Source organism: Coregonus lavaretus (genome assembly GCF_964263955.1).
Source record: "Coregonus lavaretus genome assembly, chromosome: 24".
NCBI lineage: Eukaryota > Metazoa > Chordata > Actinopteri > Salmoniformes > Salmonidae > Coregonus > Coregonus lavaretus.
Genome location: NC_140011.1, coordinates 5,498,260 through 5,509,203, shown reverse-complemented (window position 1 = coordinate 5,509,203; position 10,944 = coordinate 5,498,260). Strand labels below are relative to the sequence as shown.

General features: G+C 43.0%; 1 protein-coding gene across 1 annotated transcript in view; it reads left to right on the top strand.

Annotated features, from left to right (window-relative positions):
* The first annotated feature begins 279 nt into the window (after positions 1–279).
* The window catches only part of LOC311099751 (rap guanine nucleotide exchange factor 1-like), a 90,529-nt gene continuing 79,864 nt past the window's right edge, over positions 280–10,944 (top strand). Inside the window, exon 1 of the mRNA XM_084140490.1 lies at positions 280–487. Coding sequence (XP_083996616.1) covers positions 460–487 — 28 coding nt within the window. The 5' untranslated portion in view covers positions 280–459. The remainder of the gene's footprint in view (positions 488–10,944) is intronic.

The window sequence follows — 10,944 nt, the reverse complement described above, 5'->3', positions numbered from 1 at the left end:
TTATAAGGTTTATGATATAAAATACTTATACAAGACTTAATTTGTAAAATATCCAGTGTAGGATACTCTGTCAACAATTATATAGGCCAAATAGGCCTATAGCTCTCTCTACCTCTGAGCAGCCCAAAAGGCTTCACATATAGTAGCCACAGGGGGCACTTTCCATTGAAATTGAAACACACCCTCTTGTTGACAGAATGACGTAGTTAATTCCAGGCGCAAAGAGGCGCTGTTGTCCATGTCGAGGACGCACGGTTCAAGGTACTGCTGTGTTGGAGACCGACAAGAAACAGTTTAACACATCGTATCACGTAGATGTGTGTGCCAAAAATCTGGTCTCTTACCTCCAGCGAATTCATCTCACGGACACGTGTGAACCAATAATGCGGAAATAATCGAGGGAGACACGGCGGTTTCAGGCTGTTTTTTATTGCGAGTGAAATCACTGCTGGCGACGAAATGTCGGGGAAAATAGAGAGCAAGCAAGGTAAGCAATTTCAGCAGAATAGCTCCTCATACCACTGCTCCGTGTCGGGGACTGGGATATCACACACATTGGGGACGGGTAGGCCCGGCTTGGGGTTCTCGTTGCGTTCGGGAGTCTTCAAATATTTTCCATAGGACAAGCATTTTCCTAGCCGTGCTCGTGTGCAGCCAGGGGATTGTTTTTTTTCTCTTACCCAGTAGAGTAAACTGTTGTTCCATACCATGGCTGTTTCGGGATAACGGTGTAGAAAAGCTCTCTAGTTAGCGTATGTTGACCAACAACATTCCAGCTAACTAGCGCGAGCGCTTTTCCTTAGCTTGTAATATAATACTAATTTACAAATGTTTTGCTAGTAATCGAAGTAATGACAGTAAACATTAGCTAGCTCTCAACTTTATCTATATACATTCCTCCTTTGCAGATGTTGCTAGCTAATGTTAGCTTAGCGGCTGAGTTAAACCAGTGGGACAACACCACACACACAGCTAGCAAGCATTTCTTGTGTACTAGACAATTTCTTTGTAAGTTAGGTAACCAAGTAACTCAATTTTACCTCCACAGCAGCTTTCACTGGGGTTTCAATCATATCGGACTAATGTATCACACTGCCCTCCCTGTGTTGTCAAGTTGATTTTCCATTGTGCACGTGGCATATCTGCTTTGCAATGACATTTGTTACAGCAGTGTCTGGCACAATATTTACAGTGTCAACATTGTGATGCAAAAGTTACCAATATGCAATATAAAGCGAAGGTATCCATATCTATGAATATGGCGTTCAGTACAATGGGATGGAAACATAGGAGGCATGACTTCATCGCCTTTTTAAAACTCTATCCCCGCTAGTATCCCGCCGCTCCAGCTGTTTCGCCTCTCGACATGGGCGGTGATTGTCTGCAGCTCACGCATGCACACACTACACATTAGGGAGTGTGTTGTCCACAGAGAGACGGCACTCCAAACAGACGTAAAGTTTCCGACTGTTTGTCAATTAGTTCTTATGCTGAGCCATAGATTGTTGCAATCTGTTCTCAGAACATTTCGTATTATTCTGTACGTAAATCCGAGAAGATCTATTTAGTATGATATTAGTCCCAGTCTGAGTTCGTAACATATAATACAAATTGTAATTTGTAACATATCATACAAAATGGGTGATGGACATACACAAAATAATACATACCATTAGAAACGTAACTTATCGTACTAAATGGAGTGTCTCAGATTTACATACAGAATAATACGAAATTCCCTGGATGTGTGCATATGTATGACAGAGAGATATGACATTAAAGGCTGTGTTTTGTCCACAAATAAAGATTCCCAAAGTATGGTGCATTCAGAAAGTATTCAGATCACTTGACTTTTTCCACATTTTGTTACTTTGCAGCCTTATTCTAAAATTGATTAAATTGTTTTTTCCCCCTCATCAATCTACACACAATACCCCATAATGACAAAGCAAAAACAGGTTTTTAGACATTTTTGTAAATGTATTAAAAATAAAAAACGGAAATATCACATTTACATGTAGAAACGCCCCAAATACAGGTGTGCCAAGCTTGTAGCGTCATACCCAAGAAGAATCGAGGCTGTAATCGCTGCCAAAGGTACTTCGACAAAGTACTGAGTAAAGGGTCTGAATACTTATGGTAATGTCACATTTTCGTGTTTTTGTAATACATTTGCAAATATTTCTGAAAACCTGTTTTTGCTTTGTCATTATGGGGTATTGTGTGTAGATTGAAGAGGGAAACAAACATTTTAATCCATTATAGAATAAGGCTGTAACGTAACAAAATGTGGAAAAAGTCAAGGAGTCTGAATACTTTCCGAATGCACTGTATGTACAAAAGTATGTGGACAGCCCTTCAAATTAGTGGATTTGGCTATTTCAGCTGCCCCTGTTGCTGACAGGTGTATAAAATTGAGCACAAAGGCATGCAATCTCCATAGACAAACATTGGCAGTAGAATGGCCATACTGAAGAGTTCAGTGACTTTTAACCTGGCACAGTCATAGGATGCCACCTTTCCAACAAGTCAGTTCGTAAAATGTCTGCCCTGCTAGAGCTGCCTCAGTTAACTGTAAGTGCTGTTACTGTGAAGTGGAAACGTCTAGGAGCAACAACGGCTCAGCCGCGAAGTGGTAGGCCACGTAAGCTCACAGAATGGGACCGCCAAGTGCTGAAGTGCATAGCGCGTAAAAACCGGCTGTCCTCGGTTGCAACACTCACTACAGAGTTCCAAACTGCCTCTGGAAGCAACATCAGCACAATAACTGTTTGTCGGGAGCTTCATGAAATGGGTTTCCATGGCCGAGCAGCCGCACACAAGCCTAAGATCACCATGCGCAATGCCAAGTGTCGGCTGGAGTGGTGTAAAGCTCGCCGCCATTGGACTCTGGAGCAGTGGAAACGTGTTCTCTGGAGTGATTAATCACGCTTCACCATCTGGCAGTACAGCGGAAGAATCTGGGTTTGGTGGATTCCAGGAGAACGCTACCTGCCCGAATGCATAGTGCCAACTGTAAAGTTTGGTAGAGGAGGAATAATGGTCTGGGGCTGTTTTTCATGGTTTGGGCTAGGCCCCTTAGTTCAGTGAAGGGAAATCTTAACGCTACAGCATACAATGAGATTCTAGACGATTCTGTGCTTCCAACTTTATGGCAACAGTTTGGAGAAGGCCCTTTCCTGTTTCAGCATGACAATGCCCCCATGCACAAAGCCAGGTCCATACAGAAATGGTTTGTCGAGAACGGTGTGGAAGAACTTGACTGGCCTGCACAGAGTCCTGACCTCAACCCCATCGAACACCTTTGGGATGAATTGGAACGCCGACTGCGAGCTAGGTCTAATTGCCCTACCTCACTAATGCTCTTGTAACTGAATGGAAGCAAGTCCCTGCAACAATGGCCCCCGCACATTGACTCTGCACCGGTACCCCCCTGTGTATATATAGCCTCCCTACTGTTCTTTTATTTTACTTCTGCTCTTTTTTTCTCAACACTTTTTGTTGTTGTTGTTTTATTGTTACTTTTTTTGTTAAAATAAATGCACTGTTGGTTAAGGGCTGTAAGTAAGCATTTCACTGTTGTATTCGGCGCATGTGACCAATACAATTTGATTTGATTTGATGTTCCAACATCTAGTGAAAAGCCTTCCCAGAAGAGTGGAGACTGTTTTTTAGCAGCAAAGTGGGGACCAACTCCATATTAATACTCATGATTTTGGAAAGAGATGTTCGACGGGCAGGTGTCCACATACCTTTGGTCATGTAGTGTATTTACAGTGGGGAGAACAAGTATTTGATACACTGCCGATTTTGCAGGTTTTCCTACTTACAAAGCATGTAGAGGTCTGTAATTTTTATCATAGGTACACTTCAACTGTGAGAGACGGAATCTAAAACAAAAATCCAGAAAATCACATTGTATGATTTTAAAGTAATTAATTTGCATTTTATTGCATGACATAAGTATTTGATCACCTACCAACCAGTAAGAATTCCGGATCTCACAGACCTGTTAGTTTTTCATTAAGAAGCCCTCCTGTTCTCCACTCATTACCTGTATTAACTGCACCTGTTTGAACTCGTTACCTGTATAAAAAGACACCAGTCCACACACTCAATCAAACAGACTCCAACCTCTCCACAATGGCCAAGACCAGAGAGCTGTGTAAGGACATCAGGGATAAAATTGTAGACCTGCACAAGGCTGGGATGGGCTACAGGACAATAGGCAAGCAGCTTGGTGAGAAGGCAACAACTGTTGGCGCAATTATTAGAAAATGGAAGAAGTTCAAGATGACGGTCAATCACCCTCGGTCTGGGGCTCCATGGAAGATCTCACCTTGTGGGGCATCAATGATCATGAGGAAGGTGAGGGATCAGCCCAGAACTACACGGCAGGACCTGGTCAATGACCTGAAGAGAGCTGGGACCACAGTCTCAAAGAAAACCATTAGTAACACGCTACGCCTTCATGGATTAAAATCCTGCAGAGCACGCAAGGTCCCCCTGCTCAAGCCAGCGCATGTCCAGGCCCATCTGAAGTTTGTCAATTACCATCTGGATGATCCAGAGGAGGAATGGGAGAAGGTCATGTGGTCTGATGAGACAAAAATATAGCTTTTTGGTCTAAACTCCACTCGCCGTGTTTGGAGGAAGAAGGATGAGTAGAACCCCAAGAACACCATCCCAACCGTGAAGCATGGAGGTGGAAACATCATTCTTTGAGGATGCTTTTCTGCAAAGGGGACAGGACGACTGCACCGTATTGAGGGGAGGATGGATGGGGCCATGTATTGCGAGATCTTGGCCAACAACCTCCTTCCCTCAGTAAGAGAATTGAAGATGGGTCGTGGCTGGGTCTTCCAGCATGACAACGACCCGAAACACACAGCCAGGGCAACTAAGGTGTGGCTCCGTAAGAAGCATCTCAAGGTCCTGGAGTGGCCTAGCCAGTCTCCAGACCTGAACCCAATAGAAAATCTTTGGAGGGAGCTGAAAGTCCGTATTGCCCAGCGACAGCCCCGAAACCTGAAGGATCTGGAGAAGGTCTGTATGGAGGAGTGGGCCAAAATCCCTGCTGCAGTGTGTGCAAACCTGGTCAAGACCTACAGGAAATGTATGATCTCTGTAATTGCAAACAAAGGTTTCTGTACCAAATATTAAGTTCTGCTTTTCTGATGTATCAAATACTTATGTCATGCAATAAAATGCAAAGTAATTACTTAAAAATCATACAATGTGATTTTCTGGATTTTTGTTTTAGATTCCGTCTCTCACAGTTGAAGTGTACCTATGATAAAAATTACAGACCTCTACATGCTTTGTAAGTAGGAAAACCTGCAAAATCGGCAGTGCATCAAATACTTGTTCTCCCCACTGTACCGTATTTTCCGCACTATAAGGCGCACTTAAAAGCCTTTAATTTTCTCAAAAAACTACAGTGCGCCTTATAATCCGGAGCGCCTTATATATGGATCAATTGGTTAATTGGTTGATCCATACTGGTTGTACACGGCGCTCAAGGTGCTCTGTCAAAATGTTTCAGTATGAAAAACCAATAAAAACAATTTAATAATAATGAAATGTTTCAGTACGACTGGTAAACTACAAAGCCGCACCACTTGCAGCATTACGGTAGCCAGTACACACCGGTATTGTGCTTACTCACAGTCCCACACCACTTGTGTGTGTATAAAGACCCCAAAATGGCACCTTTCAAGAGACACGCTTACGACGCAGAGTTCAAGCTCAAGGCTGTCGGTCATGCAGTAGAATATGGGAATAGAGCAGCAGCGAGAGAATTCAACATTAATGAATCAATGGTACGGAAGTGGAGGAAGCAAGAAGATGACCTGCGCCAAGTAAAGAAGACTAAACAGAGTTTCCGCGGGAACAAAGCGAGATGGCCACAGTTAGAGGACAAACTCGAACAGTGGGTTGTTGAACAGAGAGCAGCAAGTAGAAGCGTCTCTACAGTCACTATTCGAATGAAGGCAACAGCGCTAGCACGGGACATGACAATCTATGAATTTCGAGGCGGTCCTTCTTGGTGCTTTCGTTTTATGAAAAGACGTAATCTCTCCATCCGCACACGAACTACCGTCTCGCAGCAACTGCCAAAAGATTACCAAGAAAAGCTGGTCACTTTCCGCGCATACTGCAAAAAGAAGATCACTGAAAAGAAAATCCGGCCAGAGCACATCACCAACATGGACGAGGTTCCACTCACCTTTGATATTCCCGTGAACCGCACTGTGGAGAAAACGGGGACCAGTACGGTGTCTGTACGTACCACAGGGAATGAGAAGTCATCCTTCACTGTAGTTCTCGCCTGCCAGGCTAATGGCCAGAAACTTCCACCCATGATTATTTTCAAGAGGAAGACCTTGCCAAAAGAGAACTTTCCAGCCGGCGTCGTCATCAAAGCTAGCCCGAAGGGATGGATGGATGAGGAAAAGATGAGTGAGTGGCTGAGAGAAATTTACGTCAAGAGACCGGGTGGCTTTTTCCACACAGCTCCGTCCCTATTGATCTACGACTCAATGCGCGCCCATATCACCGATGCTGTCAAAAAACAAGTGAAGCAAACTAATTCGGAGCTTGCCGTCATTCCGGGTGGATTAACTAAAGAACTCCAGCCGCTAGATATTGGTGTCAACAGGGCGTTCAAAGCTAGACTGCAAGCTGCGTGGGAGCAGTGGATGACAGAAGGCGAACACACGTTCACCAAGACGGGGAGACAGCGCCGGGCGACTTACGCCACTATCTGCCAATGGATCGTGGATGCCTGGGCTGATATATCGGTCTCAACTGTGGTCAAAGCTTTCACGAAGGCAGGAATAATCTCTGAACTGCCAGGCAACAGCAGCGACACTGACTCGGATAATGACGAGAGGGAGCCGGGCAGGTTGGATGCCGTAGTCGCCCAACTGTTCAATTCGGACACTGAAGAAGAAGAATTCGAGGGGTTCGTGGATGGGGAATGAACTGAAAAAGTGAGCTTTACGTGTTATATGTAACTGAACAATGTTGAGTTATGCACTAACGTTTGATTTAGTGGTATCAGACTGTTTCTTTTACTACGTGTTTACTGAATCAGGGAAAGGTTCCTCTCCACGTTTGGGAGAAGAGTGAGCAAGGCTGGGAGATATTGTTAATATGCACATTAACGTTTGAACAACATTACCATGGGAGTGAACGGAGTTGTCAAAACGCTTAATAAAGTTTGACTTTATCTGACTGTTTTGTTGACATTCCTTTTAGCACAGCTCCATCTAGTGGATGCATAACGCAACCCCAGTCAATTCGTTTGACTACAGTATCTTCTATTCTATGCGCCTTATAATCCGGTGCGCCCTATATATGAAAACAGTTCTAAAATAGGCCATTCATTGAAGGTGCGCCTTATAATCCGGTGCGCCTTATAGTGCGGAAAATACGGTATATGCTTTTGAATGACACTTCCGGTTTTGGCGGGAAATACCAGGTTACCCGGGAGAAAAGCGATTTATTCTCTGGATGGAACATTTCCGCTAGATTTTATGCAATGCATCAGCTTGATGTCAGACTGCATCGTTCTAGGACGTTTTGCTGCTAAAGCTAGTTAGGGCTGGGCGATATGGCCTAACTATCATATCTCGATTTTTGCAACTTTTTATAAAATAAGCTTTGTAGCACAATTTAAAAGTCAATACACTGCATTTCAAACAGTCAGGAATAATCTAATGAATTCAGGACTTAATACCTAGGCTAAATATAAGCCTTCCACAACCATAAGACCCACCATTAATGTAATGATTTGATCAAAATAGCTTTTTTGCAATAATCACTGATCTGGATGTCAAGTCTGTCTATGAAAATGCCCTTTTTGATACACATTTAACCATAACAATGCACATCCATTAATAATGACCCATTTCTGGTTGCAGGCATTATAGAAAATTAAAACAGGTCTCATAAACAATCTCTCAAGCACAAGCCCACGTGCTAGCTAATCTTTATATTTAAAGTCTGGCCAAATTGAACCTGTTTGCTTGCTAACAAGGTAGAACAGTTGAACTGTTATGAATACACCCTCCTGTCCATTTCCAACTGTTTGAACAACAGCCTGTTCACTTTGTTTAGATGTTGAAATCAAGTGGCCTACCTTGATAAGATGCTTATTACTCAGAATGAGAATGAGTTGATTTCCTTATACAAATGTGTATTTTTATGCTCATTGCACATTTATAAAACACTGATTATACAGCTAGCACATACAGGGCTCTTAACGTGCGACCAATTTAATCGTACATGTAACAAAAAAAATTTGCTGTGCGACCAGCACTTTTTTATTTTGGGAGTACCGTACCACGATTTTTTTCCAAATAAAATAACTCAATGCGTTACAATATTTCTCCCCAACAGTCTTCTCTTCACTGCTCAAATAAGACTGGCTGATACATTGTTTACAAATCATAATGCTACAAATGTTTAAATGTAGCTAATTAAACCAATCACATGCCAGGCACAACCAATCCCTTTTCGCGCAAAATTTCCCTCAGAACTGTGCTGCCCCTTTCTGTTAGCTAAGTAATGGCATTAGCTAGCAAGCTAGCTAGCAAGAACAACAACAATGAAACGCGGCAGAATTGAAGCTTTCTTTATTAAAAAAACTAATTATGAAATGATCAACCACAACCAGAAGAAGATACTGATCCACCTACTCAGAAAAATATTTACATGTTTCGAGAGGGGTTGCTTCGCGAATTCAAGTGACTAAGGAGGGACAAACCTAGCAGCACAATGTTCTGTGAGTACTGTCAAAAGTGTGGAGTTAATAGCAGCAGGGAAGACTTATTTTGCAACTGGGTCCAGCAACCGAAAACGCAAGTCTTTGCTAAATCGTAACTTAAGCCAAAAGCACATGAAGTGCCGGGACAAGTGCATCGGGGAAGGGGCTGGAGCAACATCACTACGTCTGCTACCAGGCAGCCGTATTTGATAGGTGGCAGCCCAAGCCAGTCAACAGGCAGAGAGCTAACTAAGCTAGAGATTACATTTAACACAGCATACTGCATTGCCAAAGAGGAGATTGCGTTTACCAAATTAGATCCATGTTACTCACCCAGGAAAAATAATGGATTAGAAATCCACTCGACATATGGAAACGAGGTGTCCTGCGCAAACATTATTGGCACCATCACGGACACTATCCGGGAAGAGGGTTAGTGCTATTTGTTTCCTTTGGGAGGTCCCTACCCTAAACCCAAGTTGAATTATTAGCTAGATTCTAGATCAAAGAAATTGATTAGGTATTGTGAGAGACTAAAGATTTATTTCATTACCCAAGTATCAGTTCATAGTCAGCAAGCATGTTGCCTTGTTACAACATTAATATTGTTAGCTACATAGTTTTGTATAATTATTATTTATTATTCTATTTTAACTGAATGCAGTAATGGATAAAAGTTTAGAGTTTGCAGTTACACTTTTAAATACAATAAAGGTTATGTTTTAATCACCTATATAAATATGTTTGCTGTTGCACTTTTGAATACAATCAATGTTCTGTTTTGTCTATTACATTTGTTTGTCCAAAACTAATCACCTATGTACATGTATTTGCAGTTGCACTTTTGAATACAATTATTAAAAGTTGTTTTAATTCTAATGTCTTGCCCACTCTCTAGTGATGCGTTCTACATCATCAAGGTAACAACTGATGACAATTAAGAATGATAATATGTATTTATTTTTCTGGTTCTCCTACATTTTGTCTGGTGCTCCTTACTTTTTAAGTTAGGAGCACCAGTGCTACTGATGGGGGGGGGGGGGGGGGGGTGGGGGGGGGGGGGGGGGGGGGGGGTGGGGGGGGGGGGGGGGGGGGGGGGGGGGGGGGGGGGGGGGGGGGGGGGGGTCAATTTAGAGCCCTGAGTGCACAAGTCTGTGGCTAAAATGCTGCCCGCAACAGAAACTGAGCATACATTTTCCACAATCATGTTCGTTGATACGCCCGTTTTTGTAGGGTCTGCTCTGTTTTTTGGGAGTTAGCTAAAGCCCCCTCTGTACTTGCCTGCAAGTGTTGGGGTGTAGACCTGCATGTCGGATCAATCCACTTGTTGAACCACCTATAGGCTACATTTAATTCTGCGCTTGCAGATTTAGCATTCTGCCTGCCTCGGTGGCTTGACTTCATTACTTTTAGTGAAGCTCTGCTACACAGCCGACATTTTTTGAATGAATAAAAGTAGGTGGGCCTACCCTACCAGTAGCTCAAAAGTTGGAGCCAATTTTGTTGACCTACTAACTGCATTTCAAGGTCGCGTGTACAGTTTCAACACAAACAATATAGTAAATACGATAGGCTGTTACAACAGCGTACACACTCAGACACATACTAAGCGTTGATGATTGATCATGCAGAGAAGGCCATAGAGAAGCCAGATTTGAGACATTGCATATAATTTAACAGTTCCACTTCACGTCATGTTGTTTATATAAATATTTAAACGTTTATAGAATTTCAACAACAACTTCTATCCCTGGGGGGAGGGGAACCGTAGAAATGGGCCAGCAAGGGATTACTTTTAACTGTAGTAACAGCAGCGATACAATTCTGACACATATTTAATGTAGCTTTAAGTATTCTGTTAGTGTTTTGTGTTGTCTTGGTACAAAATTCAACTTTGGACGAAATTAGGAATTCTCTATCTAGCTCTCTCTCTCATAGGTAGGGCCAGACATTTTCAGTTATCTGGAAAAACTTTGGATTCAGTACAACTTTATTTACCCTCTCAGGGGCAATTTAAGAAAGGCACGTTGGCCCCTGTGGAGGGGTGGGCCTGGAGAGCTGGCTGACAGGGGCCAGCCCCTTGAGCATCCTGGAGAGGGAGTTGACGGAGGGGGAGGGGTATCTTGATCTACGTTGCAACCCGGGGTCGCTGTGGTTAGAACTGGAGTTCT